The sequence below is a fragment of the Choloepus didactylus genome, chromosome 15 (genome assembly GCF_015220235.1).
Source record: "Choloepus didactylus isolate mChoDid1 chromosome 15, mChoDid1.pri, whole genome shotgun sequence".
Classification (NCBI taxonomy): domain Eukaryota; kingdom Metazoa; phylum Chordata; class Mammalia; order Pilosa; family Megalonychidae; genus Choloepus; species Choloepus didactylus.
Genome location: NC_051321.1, coordinates 70011611 through 70027996, shown reverse-complemented (window position 1 = coordinate 70027996; position 16386 = coordinate 70011611). Strand labels below are relative to the sequence as shown.

At 33.7% G+C, this 16386-nt stretch overlaps 1 protein-coding gene across 5 annotated transcripts in view; it reads left to right on the top strand.

The window, feature by feature from the left end:
• Positions 1 to 16386, top strand: part of PPP3CB (protein phosphatase 3 catalytic subunit beta) — a 45799-nt gene that overhangs the window by 5324 nt on the left and 24089 nt on the right. For 4 of the 5 annotated variants that reach the window (XM_037804129.1, XM_037804128.1, XM_037804127.1 and 1 more), the window contains exons 2-9: positions 6678 to 6878; positions 7575 to 7699; positions 10302 to 10413; positions 12284 to 12429; positions 12697 to 12836; positions 12941 to 13018; positions 13124 to 13218; positions 15774 to 15899. In XM_037804129.1, the coding sequence (XP_037660057.1) occupies positions 6728 to 6878; positions 7575 to 7699; positions 10302 to 10413; positions 12284 to 12429; positions 12697 to 12836; positions 12941 to 13018; positions 13124 to 13218; positions 15774 to 15899 (973 nt within the window). In that variant the 5' untranslated portion in view covers positions 6678 to 6727. Of the gene's footprint in view, positions 1 to 3680; positions 3696 to 6677; positions 6879 to 7574; positions 7700 to 10301; positions 10414 to 12283; positions 12430 to 12696; positions 12837 to 12940; positions 13019 to 13123; positions 13219 to 15773; positions 15900 to 16386 lie in introns of those variants that run through there. The other variant, XM_037804130.1, reaches the window with a different exon arrangement.

Sequence of the window (16386 nt, the reverse complement as noted above, 5' to 3'; positions counted from 1 at the left end):
CTTTGAACATAAGATTCAGGGTTTTCTTTTTCTTTATTCTTTAGGCATTAAGATACTACCTCAAATTTCTGAGTGGGTTAATCTTGTTAGTCATTGTACAGTCAAGGGGAAAGAAGAGTAGAGATTTAGATTTTCCTGGTAAACAAGGTGATAAGTACTTTTGAACGAGCATTGCAGCAAAGGAGATGAAAGAAAATGAAGAGAATTTGAAGATTCAGTGGGACTTGGTGTCCAAAGAGAGCAGTAATATCAAAATTTTAAGTCTGAGTGACAGAGAATGGTGATATCATAACAAAAATAAGACGGGAAGGAACCACTTGTATTCCAAGAACCACTACCAGTTAAGGGACCCATGAGATACCTTAACATTTTAAAGGCAATTCTGTTAAATGAATTGAATCTTTCCTTAGAGTATTTGACCAATCCATGCTTCCAGCCTTGGCAAGTGAATGATTTTACCATTTTTTCATGATGTGGAGCCTTTTGATAATGCCACCAGTCAGAAGAGAATTGTCATTGTGCTGATATAAGGCAGATAATACTGGAGACTTTACCCATTTATCTTTATCTAGGCTTTACCTATTACTAGTTGGAACTCCTTGGGCAAAGCACTTAAGTTGTCTGAACCTGTTATCATATTTGTGAAATGGGGATAAAATTTGTCTTACCAAACGCACAGAGGGGTGTTTCTGATAATCACATGGGGTTATATATGTGAAAGTTCTTTGCAGACTGCAAATAAAGCACTATATATTGTCATTGCTCCATAAATTAGTATGAAGATATACAGGTATCACTAGTTCAGTAAATGTTTATTAGTATCTATGTTCTAATCAATAGGTATATAGAGATGAAAGACATCCACCTCCCTTCAAGGAGCTCATAAGCTGGTAGGGGAGACAGATATTTACAGCGCAGTTGATAAGTGCTATTATGTATATGTACATCATAAGCCATGCTATGGACCACAAAGGAGGGGACATCATTAATCTAGCTAGGAAAATCAAGAAAAGTTTTCAAGAATAAGAACCCCTGAGTGAGGTTTCAAAACAAGAAGTTAGGTGAAGAATGGGGAGAAGAGTATACCCCCCAAAAGCAAGTAAGGCATGCAAAGTACAGAGATGAAAAAGGTTGATGTAGATTAAGAAATGAAAATAAGTTAAAGGGTCTGGAGTGTAGGCTGTCTCTGGAATATGAGTTAGTAGCAAAAGATGAGGGTGGAAATGTAGGCAGAAGTCGTCATGAGGGATCTCATATGCCATGCCAGGATAAAGAATTAGGATTTTATATATTGAAGCTAGTCTTGAAGCAGGAAAATGTTGAGATTTGAAATTAGAAAGAGTAGTCTATGAGTATTGTGGCTCATGGGCAAAATTGAAAATAAATTAATTCTAGAAAAAAAAGAAGTCCTTATTGAATATCTCTGTGAACCAAGGGGACAAAACAGATCAGAGAGTTATTTAGGACCTATTGGCTATGTAGGGTGAAGAAGAGGGAGATGTCTAGGATCATGGTTTAGAGGGAAAAATCATGCATTAGATTTGGACATACTAAATTTGGGATCTCTTGGAACACCCAAGTGGAGGAATTTGATTGTTGAATATGGATCCAGTGTTTAGGGACAAGATCTGGACTGAAGTGATCTATTTGGGAATCCTCAAACTATAGATGCTAGTTGAAGCTGTGGATATGAATGGGATCACCAATTCAGGTCAGAGTGGTGTGACAGAAGAGGGCCAAGGACAAAACCCTAGGGCACACTGACATTTGAGGCCCAGGAAGGAACTAGAAGTCCATGAAATAGGCCAGTTCATTATGAGTAAGAGGAAAACCATGTAAGTGATTTCAAGAATCCAAGAGAGGTGAGAATTATAAGGTAGAGGAAAGAGAGCAGAAGTGAGTTTAATGTGGACTGAGGAAAATGAATAAAAAGTAAAAAAAATAATAAGATATCTGTTGTAGATTACTCTTTCAAGAAGCATAGTTATCAAAATAAGGGATATGTATGGCCGAAACTACAGAGATGAGGAGTAAGGAAGAGTAACTTGTTTTGGTTGTTTTTAAGACTGCAGATTTACCTATTCTTACCTGCTCAAAGGAAAACCCAATAGGAAGTAGAGGTAGAAGAAGCAGAATAGGGGAATGGGGTGGGAGATGATTGAAGAGGGGAATGGAATTCTGAGCACAAATAGAATGTTTGGTATTGAATGGGAGGAATACCTAAGACAGGAAGAAATGTAAAGATGGATACTGGTACAGATATGGACGAACAAGGGCAGGAAAGTGGAGTTTGGATTGGAAGGCCCCAGTTTTCTCTGAAATTGGATGCAAATCAATTTTCATAAGGGATAAAGTGAGTAAAGGGCTCAAGGAAGAGGTGACCATTTGAAATCTTCACTGAGGAGAATAGGAGAGGACACAGACTAGAATGTAGTAGGATTGCTGAGAAGTACCAAGAACCAGCTAAATTTGGAAACCATCACTTGCAGTAGCTCTGGGTGATTTAGATAATTTTATTCTCAGCATCCAAGTTTAGCACTAGCTCATCCAAGTAATGGGGATTTGCCTCGCAGGTATAGTAGAAGGTCCAAAGGACGAGACAACTCATGATGTTTAAAAATATGTGAATGATGGAATAGCTTCAAAATTGTGGGGAGTAAAGAGAGCAGAAAGATTTATAAGGCGGGGCTGTCCAGGTTCTTGACACAATTGAAGAACAGATGATGGAGGAAGAGGGAGTGAAAATAGAACGGTGGGAGGTTTTGATATGAAGTTCGAAATTGGAGTTCAGGATTTCAGAGGTAAAGCAGTAATTAAGGCCAGGGCTGTGAGGAGCTGACATGGAGTGGAATTCATGAACTGGTTTCTCAGTTCTTAAGTTTGGGATAGATCAACCAAGTAGATAATGGTGGTGGTGGGACTTAGAGTAGAGAAGTCTTATAAGCCAGGAGCCTGAATTTAGGATGAATGTGAGAGATGAAAAGAAGTTCAGTAGGTGAGAGAGACAAGGGTAAATTAGCTAGAAGGCATGGACCTCACAGGAGGTGGCATCGTTTTCCTCAGTGGAGTGATGAAATGGATGTGATAATAGTTTGCTAAAAGAAAGCTGAAAACTCCGCTGGGAGTAGTGCGGGTGTGGAAAAATGAGCAATGTCCACTTTGAAAAGACTGGGAAGAGGTATCTTTTAGGGGAACCAAGTTTTAATTAAGCTAGGGAGATGACAGCATTCTCTGAAGGGCTAGAGTAAATGTGTGAGTATGTGTATGGGGGGAACGAACCTGATTTATTTAATTTTTAAAATCGTGTAGTAGGAATTCTGGAGGGCTCAATGAAAACGGTTAGAAGGGAGGACAGCCAGAGAATGACATGGAGATGGAAAGAAATATAGAGTAAAATTCAGAAGTATGGATGACAGGAGGAACTTTATTTTGGACAGTTACCAGGGATGACTGTGATGGGATTAACTGACCTCAGGCATCTGAGTGATACTTTGCATTAAAGTTTTTCAGGTGTTTCAGGCTGCACCCCAGTTGGTATTGGAGGTCTAATCGTTTGCAGCCTTTGCTTAGAGTTGGGGTACTGCATTTGTTAATTCCCAGTATTTCTTATCCATTGGTAGGAACAGTAAGAGGATCTCGGTGCCACTACCCCCCTCAACACCCCTTCACCCACTCCTGATCAATCTGCATTCCTGGTTTGTATTTCTGACTTCCCTAAATTAAAATATTTTTCAGTTTGATTTTTAGCTACCATACATTAAATGTGAGTGAAAATACCTTATGAATGTTATTAGTAGCTATAGAGATATGCCCTTTATAGCAAATTTGGGTGAAAGAAAAATTTTCAGCAGAGTAGTTTGGTCAAAATGAATATTACCATATCAAGTTTTCTAGTATTGGTGATGTGGGTGCCCTTGAGATGATTTTGTAGCTCTCTAGGTTGTTCTGGCCAGTCCTCCATTATTACATTTGGATTGTTGGCCATATACATGGTTGTGGTTTTTCCTTATCTCAGATACAGAAAAGTAGGGAAAAGAGTCTGAAAATAAAGAGAAAAAAAATAGAGAAAAAATCCCTGGAAGAGCAGGAATAATTGGGTGAAAATGAATTAGACTTAAAAAAGCAAAGCGCCTTTCAATGCCTGAAAATTAGAGAAATATGCTTAAAAATGCTTTAGGAGTTGCAAAACAATGTAGTGGTTGAGAATATTAATTTTTGGTGAAAAAAATTTTTGACCACCCCCCACTGCCCTTCTGCTATAACCAACTTATTTTAGGCCAAATTCTACTTGGTCAGTTTTCTTTTACCTGGTCAATTACCTGTGCAGCTTTTTCCAGCTGCCAAACAACACTATATGTGTCCTTTTTCTTGTTTACTGATATATTAAAACCTATTCTTTCCAAAATCCCTATTCTCCACTTTCTGAAGTTAGCACAACATTGATCCCTTATAGTTTTCACCTATTTTTACCTATGAATAGGTGGCATTTTTCCAACCTTCAAGCTATACCCATTCCTTAAAGGTATCCTAGCTGGCTTTGAAATATGAAAGTATGCCTTGGGTTGAAAAGAAGTAGGAAATTGTGGTCTGTAGATAACTAATCCATGGGCATGGGGGCAGCTTATCCCATTTTTGTTTGTTTGGTTTGTTTTGGGTGAATAAAGGTTGACTCTTGGTTCAAGAAGGTCCTTGGTGTGATTTGTGGTGGAGCATTCACAGCAAATGTGAAAACATGCAGTATAACTCATGCCTTGCTGAGGGGGTTGGAAGGAGGGTCCCCAGTTTTTTTTTTTTGTTTTTTTTTTTTAAGGAAATTCTAAAGAATTGAATTGAACTGAATGTAATCATTAATGGAATTATGTTGTTGATTGTTAGGAGTATATATGGTTTAGAATGCAATATCCTAAATCAAATAGTATCTTTTTTCTCTATTCCTGGAATAGAATGATAAAAAGATTCTCTTGGCCTGATGACAAAAATAGTATGATCGTATCTTGATCTCAGAAATTTATGATTAAGAGATATTTAACTTCATTTTGGTAATGTCCCTGAAGCACCTTTCAGTTTATTTAATAATTAATTAGTTAACTCTGTGTTGTTAAGCAATTGTTTTACTGATAGGGGCATGTTTGGTTATAGTGTATATAATGGTTTGTTTAGTCTTTGGTTAGGAAAAACATTTTAACTGAAGTTTTAATTTTGTTAGACTGTAGATATATTTTGGAGAATAAAATGTGTTTTAATGCCTTGTTGCAGTAGGAAATCATACTTAGAAATGTTTTCTTTCTAATAAAGAGAAACTAAGCAAGTTCAAGCCTTGTGTTACTGAGCATCAAAAATGTTTTTAAAGAGGCAAAAGGGAGTGGTGATTTCAAAATCTTTTCCAAATGGTCGGCATCCCTCTGACTTAGTTATTATCTCATATCTATGATTGAGTTCTTCAAATATTGTTTTTCCTAGTATGAGAAGTGGTAATTATTCTTTGTTAGGTAATTGATATAATTCTAACCTGGTTCCCTTTTTTTAGTTACTTCAAGTTAAAATGTGAAGGAGCCATTGTTCCTATAAATTTCCAGGCTTCTATGTAATAATTGATCATCACAGTGATGACCCTGAAATACCAAGAAAATATTTTATACTGTATGCCCAAATATAAAGTTGAGTTTTTTCCTAAATTTTTCTTTCCAGAAAAAAGGGAGTTGCCTTATACTTGAGTCTGTACATATACTCTTACTATAATTTTTTCTCTTTATTTTGAAATACAAAGTACTTGTAAACAGTACAGTGGTGATTACTTTGTATAAATCATAAATACATGCTATGGGAGAGGAAAAGCCAACTACTTCAGTAGTTGGACAAATGGGAATTTGTGGCTTGGCATGAATTTGCAGTACATTTTACACATACTCAAAATGCTGTATCTCAAACAACTTAGATGAAAGTGAACATGATTTGCTTTTGAAAACTCTGTTAGATGACTCAAAAAGTGACTCTGATAAAGATGTTTAAGATGTGCATCATGATTTTGAATGAAAGTTTTGTGAAACATGAAGGTAGGGGAAAAAAGCAATATTTCTAAATTATGATTTATTGTTATTTTGAATCTATATGTGCAAATAAATAAATGTAAATTTTATAAGTAAGCATTTGGTTATTTTGTCTATATCCCTGAAAGTTTATATTCAAGTTGGCCAGCATTGTTCCGGCATTGTTTTTTATGCTATTAGGAAAATGGTGGATCACCTTTGTTTGGATCTCTTTCTTATTCAGGCTTATGTGGTATTAAATTATATATATTGTATTACATTTAGGGTGAAGAAGTGTGTTACACATTTTGAGCTTTCTGCCAAAAAATGTTTTGGCTTAAAGAAATAAGCTTTAGTTATCTGGGGAGAACTTAAAATATAAATTTATGAGACAATTCATTCCTTCAATAATTTTCAACAAAGAGCATGTTATTATTTGGAGATTAATAAATAGTACAATTTTATTACTCTTCAAAAAGAAAGCTTTTTTAAAATTAGCGCTTATTATATGTTGAGTATTCCTCTAAACAAATGACGAAGAAGCAAAAATCTCTGCTTTTCAGCTTTTCTCTTATTTATCTAGAGCCATTGATAATTTTTATATTAAAATGTTGGCAATAATTTACTTTTTATTAATTTAAAAAATTGCAGCTGTCCCTTTCCCCCCAACACATCGCTTGACATCTGAAGAAGTATTTGATATGGATGGAATACCAAGGGTTGATGTTTTGAAGAACCATTTAGTGAAAGAAGGTCGCGTAGATGAAGAAATTGCACTTAGAATTATCAATGAGGGTGCTGCCATCCTTCGGAGAGAGAAAACCATGATAGAAGTAGAAGCTCCAATTACAGGTACATTGATATATGTTTTTGATAACATTTTATCACACCATTATTTAGTTGCTTGGTTATAAAGCTCTTCTTCAGTTGTATCCTATATTAAATTAATCTAACACAGACATTATTTTGAATTTCCAAATTATTTTCTGTAATTTTGTAGTTTTTGCCCATTTGTAGTGAATAAACATGATCCTAAATAATCTGAGTTGCAGAAATTAATCTACTAATGCTTTTGTGACTGTTTCATTAGTTGTGTTGGCCATATTTCAGTTTGATTAAACAATAACTCATTTGCTTTGCTTTCAGTCATTAGAGGCAGATACCTCCATGTCATATAAGACACTAAAGGTTAGATCATTTAGAGGTTAACAGAAAGTATTGAGTTACAATGGAGATTTTACTGCCACCATTGTAATTTTGTCACCGTAAAATACGTTCGTGGCTTCTTTTAAGAAGGGCTTTATAAATTTAGATGAAAATTTTGTCACACCACAAATTTTGGTATTTCTGTTACATCTTGTTCTAAATCTTGAGCGCATGAGCAGTTGGTTATACGTCATCTCTTTTACACCTCTCCATAGACTACTTTCTTCTTAGACATATCTTGATAGCATTAACAGTCTCTCTTGTGTAAAAGAAATTAGAATTTAAGTAAAATTTGCTATTTCAGAAGTTTTTTTTTCATATCTAATAATCTTCTTGTTTCAGTGTGTGGTGACATCCATGGCCAATTTTTTGATCTGATGAAACTTTTTGAAGTAGGAGGATCACCTGCTAATACACGATACCTTTTTCTTGGTGATTATGTGGACAGAGGTTATTTTAGTATAGAGGTAATAATCATACACTGTCATTTAATTTGCTGTTAAATGTTAACACAGATGATTTACATTAATTCCTAGTAAAATAAGTTCCTTAAGTTACCTGTATTGTGTTCTTTTTAATACCTCTGCATGTACTGAAGGTTTTAGAAAAAGCCACTATTTATTCCCCTTGTCTTCCAAATCATTCAGTTTATTTCTTTGTATTGTTGTTTTTATAAAATTATAATTGCCATTTTTCCCAGTGTAAATCATAAACAGACTGAAGGGTCTTTATTGCCCTGTTACGTAGTGGCCTTAAGGATCTAGTGCTACTCACCTCTCTTGCCCCTTGGGGCATTTACCCATGTGAAAAAAAGATTAATTGCATTGCCTCCATATTATGATGCTTTTATTAATTAGGCCCTAGTGCTCCTATCCCTCCTTATGTAGCTTAGACCCAAGTATATTATATGGAGTCTCTGTATATTCTGAAAATATTGATTTGTTTTAGAAAACTTAAGAGGCTAATTTTTCTGCTCCTTTCCTTTTCTAATTGTTTAAATAAAATATGACAAATATAGAACAATCTGTATTTTTTAATATATACATCTCTTTTCCAAAGTGTAAATGGAATCATACTATAATACTGTCCTGTAACTTGCTTTTTTTCATACATCCCTGCACTATGAATGTCTTTCCAAGTCAGTAAATATAAATGTACAGCATTTTTTTTTAGTTTTTATTTTATTTTATTTTATTTGTGTGTTTACAGCATTATTTTTAATAGCTTCATTGTGTTCCTTCAAATAAAAGAACCATAATTAATTAATCACCTCTTGATTGTTAGACAGTTAAGGTTTTCTCTCTTTTTTTTTTTTTTTTTTTGCTATCAAAAATGATGTTTCAGTGAGCCATGTTAATCATACATCTTTGCTTACTTGTCCAATTATTTCTGTAAGATAGATTCCTAGAGGTAGAATTGCTGGGTCAAAGCTCTACCACTAGATAACTTTTTATAAATATGTGTTGAGCATTTAATATGTGCCAAGCATGTTCTAAGCACTTAACACATATTGATTAATCCTCAGAACAACACTATGAGTTAAGTACTGTTCTTATATTCATTTTATGGATAAAGAAACTGAGGCTTAGAGAGGTTAAGTAATTTGCCAAGGTCATGCTATTGGTGGTTATGCTAGGCATTCTGACTCCAAGCCTGTGCTCTTAACCATCTTTCCCAGTAGCTATTGAAGCCTTACCTGGTGAATTTCCCTGCTGGTTACTGTTGTTAATACCCCTTTCTCCAGTGTTTCCAAAATATCTTCCTTCCTGAGGTATGCTAGGATTCCCACTGGGGAAAGAAGAAGTTCAGAAGTCTGTCCAGCTGCATCCTTGAGGAATTTTATTATCCTGAGTTGTTCTTCTTCCCTTTCATAGTTTGGTTATCAGCCCCTTCAACCTTCCCAGAATTATCTAAGGGCTTCAAGAAAATCAGAGAATAGCCTTTCCTAACAGGAAAGTTGAGGACCTTTGATGAAAACAATAAAATTTGACAATGTTAGTTGGAAACTTAGCATGTATGTGTTTTGTAACTGACTTATTTAATTCAACATTTTATTATTATAAAAGCAGTAAATATAAAGAATCAACACAAGCAATAAGGACAGGTTGAGTTTATGAAGTATTTCTCTGGTTTTATTACTTTTTTCTCATAAATAAAATGAAGGTATGAATAGTTACACATTCCAATATATCTAAACTTGTTAAAAATAAAGTTTTTCTTCTTTTTGTATATGATTACATAAGCCATAATTCCAAATTAAATAGTCCTTCCTTTCATTTTTTTAACCAAATAAGTAAAATGGGAGTGTTTCTTATGTTTATCTATTTAGAGAAAAGCATCTGCTGATGTAAATTAAATTGCTGTACTATTTATTTTCATATTCTTTTTACTTAAAATAATGCATTTTCTTTGAATCAATTTAAATAATAAATACCTACTTAATGTAAGGCAACATTTATAACTGTGGGGGTTAACAAAATAAACATAAGATGTGGGCCATTCCTTTCATTTGGCTGCATGGTATAATGCTTAGGACCAGAGGTTTAGAATCCTGACAAGGTTTGGGATTTCAGACAAGCTATTTAATTGCTCTGTGTTTCAGTTTCCTTGTTTGTAAAATAAAGATAATATTACATACTCTATTGGGTTGTTTGACAGGAATTATATAGTGCTTGATACAATGTAAGTACTCGATAAATGTTAGTAGCTATTATTTTCAACCCTATTATTTTATTTATTAATATCTCTGTGAAGGAGACCAATCTGCTAATTGTTTTTATAGCAAACAATCTGTAAATCTAAAGTAATTGAACAGATATTTAACTTATTCATTCAACCAATATTTATTGCTCTTCTAATATTTGCTAGGTACTTTTCTAGGAGTGGAGATACAGAAATAAGTAATATGACAGTCCCTTATTTCATAGAGCTTATATTCTAGTAAGAGACAAAGAGAGGATCAAGAGTAATAAGATGGTAAGGGTAATAAGGTTAGAAGCAAAGGAGCAAAGATCAAACAACTTAAACAAAAATACAAAATAAATTCATTGGAAACATTTTCTTTTGCAGTGTGTCTTATATTTATGGGTCCTGAAGATTCTATACCCAAGCACATTATTTCTTCTGAGAGGCAACCATGAATGCAGACACCTAACTGAATATTTTACCTTTAAGCAGGAATGTGAGTACTGCCAGGAAAAATGTATTTTACTTCCTTATATTATTTTGGAGTGACGTGGGTAGTAAGAGTTATGAAGACTTCATAGTGCAACATGTGAGAACAGTTTTTTGTCTAAAGAGATAAGCTTTGAGAAAGATTGTCAAGTGCTCTAGTGCTTAATGGCATTTCATTCAGAAGTTTTCATTTCAATATTTCCTATTTAGTTGGGTTTTTACAAATGTACTTAGGAACAGTTTTGAGTTTTTTATATAGTATTAATGTTAAAATTATTTTTCCTAAAAGGAAGAATAAAAACCAAAAGAAAAAGGTATTTTGTTGTTGTTGTTGTTGTTGACTTGTCCCCCAATCTTGAGATGCTCCTAGGAAGATTCTTAACAAATCATTCATCCTGTCTGCATTGCAGATAGTTTCAAACACACTATTAATGAAATTGAAATTCTTACCCTACAAAGGTAACTGCGTTTGTTCCTTAAATTATTGTAGTGATGGTAACGAAATAACCATAAGCATCTTTCTGATATAGAGCAGTTTGTCCTTTTCTCATATCTCAGACCTATGTACTTGTTGATATCCGTGACTGTATTAAGTCTTGAAGTTAAGTTCTAAAAGTAGAAATAATTTCAGACTTAGACTCAAAATATGACCCAATAAAGATCACATTAGTAGAGGCTTGCAGTAAAAGGAGAAAAATATAGTGAAGGATAATGGCAGAGGTGGCACATTCATATACCTTCAAGCATCAGGCAGATAACCTAAATGAAATTAAGAAGAGACCTGGAAAATGCTTGCCTGGCCTAAAAGTAATCAAACGAAAATTTTTATTAAACCACAGTACTTGAAAACAGGTCTCAGCAAACCACCACTTTAGAAGCTCTGGTTGCTAGATATGGATTTTCTCATATTTAAATGTTTATATTAAAAAGGGAAATAGGAACTGAGCTCTTAGTTAATAATTAATGTCTTATTAAATAGATAATTAATTAGATAATTAACAACCACCCACCAAAATCCTACCAAAAACATAAAATATCCAGGATTTTAAAGGTATAAAGGAACAAAGGAATGTGGCTGATATTTCTTTGAAAGTAAATGGTAGCTTGAATTGGTGGGGTTTTGTCTCTCTTGTGTGCCTACATTAGCTTTCTGCTTCACTGCCCATTTTAAGCATTCATTGTAGATGAAAGGAACCCCTCAGACCCTCCAACATATGAATATGTTATTTTCTTTCATTTTATTTTTAATTGGATAGACCTTGAGTTTTGTTGTAATGATGTAGTGGTCTGTCCTGTAATAACAGCAAAGTAGTCACTGACTCTTAGAATAGGAATAAAGTATTAAAACCACCTTAGCCTTAAATATAGTTCTAATTTTGCCTTATTTAGCCTATAAAGGTGAAGGGTTGAGCTATTTTTGGAAATTTGACATAACTTATTTTTAGTAATATTTATGACTGTTCTTCTGTATAGCCAAAATAAAGTTAGAGAGAGCAAACATTTTGTCTTTATAAGACCTATGTATAAAATTGCTTACTTTTGTCAATCCTTATAGAGAAAGATGCTGCTGCCCCTTTTAAAAAAAATTTATGTACATTAAAATTCACTCTTTGTGGTTCAGTTCTGTGAATTTTGACAAATGCATAAAGTTGTCCACTACCCACAGTGATGATACAGAAAAGTTTCATTGCCCCATAAATTCCCTCTTTCTGCCTTTTTATAGTCCCCCCTTTATCTACTCTCAACCCCTGGCAACCACTGGTGTATTTTCCATCTCTACAGTTTTCTTGACTTGGTTTTAATAATCAGTTTTATATTTATGTTTTCAAGATAATCACCTGATAATGTAGTTTTCACTTAACTTTTCCTTTTTCTAGGTAAAATTAAATATTCAGAAAGAGTCTATGAAGCCTGTATGGAAGCTTTTGATAGCCTGCCTCTTGCTGCACTTTTAAACCAACAGTTTCTTTGTGTTCATGGTGGACTTTCACCAGAAATACACACACTGGATGATATTAGGAGAGTGAGTATATATTTTAGTTCCAAGGTTGATTCCTATTTATAGTACTTTGTGGGGTAGAAATCAGAAGCTTCAGAGTTTTTTTCACTGCAAAGATTAGGTTATGGTAAAAATTAATATTCTGATATTTTAAGGAAATATCTTCTAATCATTCAGAACAATGTAGTATGCACAGTATTCAAAGTTGGTATCACTTTCCCATGTCCATTCTTTCCTCACTTTTAATGAATTATTTCTGTTCTTTGTTTATTTCTTTTCTTTCTTTCACAGTTAGATAGATTCAAAGAGCCACCTGCATTTGGACCAATGTGTGACTTGCTATGGTCAGATCCTTCTGAAGATTTTGGAAATGAAAAATCCCAGGAACATTTTAGTCACAATACAGTTCGAGGATGTTCTTATTTTTATAAGTAAGGAAAAATATCCAGGATTAATCCCATTTTAATTGTTATAATGGCATATGATTCATATAGAATAGCATTATTTTTCTTAATTTACTCTTTTCCCCCCACAGCTATCCAGCAGTGTGTGAATTTTTGCAAAACAATAATTTGTTATCGATTATTAGAGCTCATGAAGCTCAAGATGCAGGGTAAGAATTCTATTTCCCTAACCCAAATTAACACCTAAAATACAAATCATACTTAGTAACCATGATTGATGCTTTACGATGCATATTAAGCTATTTGTTTTGCAGCTATAGAATGTACAGAAAAAGTCAAACTACAGGGTTCCCTTCATTAATAACAATTTTTTCGGCACCTAATTACTTAGATGTCTACAATAATAAAGGTAAGATGTTGTTGATAAAAAAATTGTTAAGCAACTTAGCATTTTAATTGACTTAATATTTAAAAAAAAATAAATAATAGAAAGGGGGCATTGTTTGAAACTGTAACTATCCAAATCTTTATAAAAAATATATGATATAAGGGAAGGGAGAAAACAAGCTAAAAATCCAAAATGTGAAATCAGATCATATGTAACCATTCCACACTTGTCACACACAAAACCTGTCTTGTAAAAGAGTCCTCTGAGTTAGGTACTTCAAGCAAAGCCAAACATTATTTTCTCAAATCCCCCTTTCTTTAATCTTCTTTCCCTTATGATCAAAAGAATGCTTTCTTGTTTGCATAAAACTGCTGCTGCTTTGACCATTTCATTTATTTGCACTGTCTAGTTGTTTAGTTTATTGTGTTTCTTGTTTTATGTTCTCTGATCTAGGTTCTCTTTCCCTTTCTAATTCCTTTTTCTTACTTCTGTGAAGATTTGTAGTTGAGCCTTCTTTGATTAATTCAGTCTGACCTCCTTTCAGGAATACATTCTTTCCTTCTTTTTTACTGCTCTTCCTTCCTTTTTCTTGTGTCCTTTTTTCTTTACCTTTTGTCCAGTGGTTTCCATTCCCTCTCCCTCCCTCCACATAGGATCTAACTAATAATTAGGTTTCATGGAACTCATAGCTTATTGATGAATGCCAGAGGATCTTAATCTAGGACACTGAAGATGAGATTGGGTATGTTTATGTAATTCACATTTTTAGAAGAGGAAATTAAGAGGCCAGTTCCTATTCTGTCTTGACATGTCTGGAATTCAGGTGACTGTGCCATAACTTCCAGGGTCAGACGGGAGTGGATGTGCCAGAAGGAAAGAACAGAAGGTTAAGGACTTCTAAAAGTGCACTTAGAGAGATGAGGTCATTGCTCAATATGGGTCATGGTGTAAGTTCAAAAGACATGCAGGATAGGTTTTTTCTGCCAAACGGGAAGTAATGGTTAAAAATTAAAACATTTGCCTTGAGATCAGATAGTAGCATGTTGACTAATAATGTTGATGACAGACTATGCTATAAGAACTTATATTAATTACTAAAACAACCATACTTTAGAAGTTAACTGAATTGCTAATCTTAGAAGATAGTATCAGTGCAGCTTCTAAGGACTATGCCAGTACTTGAGTAGTCTTTTGATTATATTGTAGTTCGTAAAATTTGAAAATTCTATATATAAAGTTATATAATGAAGAGTGACTCTGTCTTGTCATTGACTCTGTCTTGTCAAAATCAGATATCTCTTAGTAGTTCCAAGTCTGCACGTAAATAATGTTAATGATTTGTGTGCTTACATGGTTTAGATATGTTTGTAATGTTTCATTCCATCCTTAGGCAATTTTCTAGATTCCTTTTCTCTTTTTTTCGAAATAAGGTCTGAAAGCTTGGTATTAGCCCTTAATTTCTTAGGCTAAATTTAAAAATACTTGTATTTCACATGGGAAGATCACTTATTCCCATCATGTTAGTAAATGGAAACATGTAGTGGGATTGTTATTGACTGTATTAGCAAGAATCATAAATCTTAGAATTTAACATCTGCATGCATTGCTTTTCATTAAAATGTGGGGAAAAAATATGACCACATAATTATTGTAATATTTACAAGGCATTTAAAAATTTTATGTGCTTTAATGTGAAATTTTATGTGCTTTCTCTGAGCTTAAAACAAACTTCTAAGGGTAGACAGTGTGGACACTAGTAGTTCAATTCTATAAATGAGAAACAGATAAGTAGGCTGTAGCATAGATTAGAATCAAGCCATTCTAACACAGTATTCCATAAAATCACTAGTGACTGAAATCTGTGTCAGTTAATTTAATATCTATTAGAACACTGAAACATAGAACGATATCTCAAATTGAGATAAATATGTTACCTCTGGGTTATTTGGTTATAATATTTTCTCTTTTGATATTTGCTGGAATATTTTTTTCTAAATAAAGTAAAATATTTCTTTGTACTTCCACCTGGTTTCCCATCTTAAGTGAAATAAATACATTCATAAATAAAATGTTTCAATTGGTATTTTTTACTTTATTACCATTCAGCTATCTTTTTCAGGTTCCCTGCAGCTGAAAAAATCCTCTTAAATCCCTCCAACTTGTTTAAACTTTTTTTTTCTTCATTTTTTCACATACAATCATCCAAAGTGTATAATCAGTTTGTTTAAACTTTTAAACCTAGAAAATTGCTTATTTCCATCCTGTTTCCTCTAAAAGTTGAGTTTTCACAATTTTGGATTTAGTAAAACTGTATAGTCATTGGATTATAAAATATAAATGAAAGAATCTGGATATTTAATAATGAGTGAAGATCTGACTATTGTTTTATATAAAAGTATATTAAACTCAAACAGCATGTTATTATTAAAATTAGTTCCTACCTCCCTCTGCCATCCCTGATTCTACTCATTCCCTGACCCTGCTCTCCCCAAAAAGATATTTTTCTGCTTTTATGTGTTTTATAAATTTTGTGCTAAAGACAAATTCTTACACTGACATTCAAACTTATCTTGCAGCTGCTGTATTAAAGTATGAAAATAATGTGATGAATATTCGACAGTTTAACTGTTCTCCTCACCCTTACTGGTTGCCCAATTTTATGGATGTCTTCACATGGTCTTTACCATTTGTTGGAGAAAAAGGTATGATTTTTATTTAAAAAACAAACTATTGTTTTATTCCCATTACATTTACTCCAGTTTACTACAACAGGCACATACTTGCTAGAGGGAACTCAAGTCTAGTTTCACTGTGAGTTCAGCTATACTTGTGTCAGTGGGCTTGGATATGAGAGCCTCAAAGATATTTTAGTTAGCTTTTTTCAGCCCCCATGTGAGGGTGTCTGGGGAAATGGGAGAAGACTTATAAATAGCCCTATGTTGTCTTCAGCTGTTGGGTTTTCTTTTTTTCTTTAGCTTAAATCTTTTATGAAGGAATAGAGGAACAGCTTTGCTTGGGAGTGGACCCCCTGCATAATTTGACACTACTTTTGGGGATGTCACAGCAATTCATGGGAGAATACAGTAGCCCTCATTTTTTTGGCATTGTTAGTCATTTTATAGCAGATCTGTACTCTGAGAGAAATAGTAAAAAGAAGTTTAGGTTCTGCCCTAGTATTTCTTCTCGTAT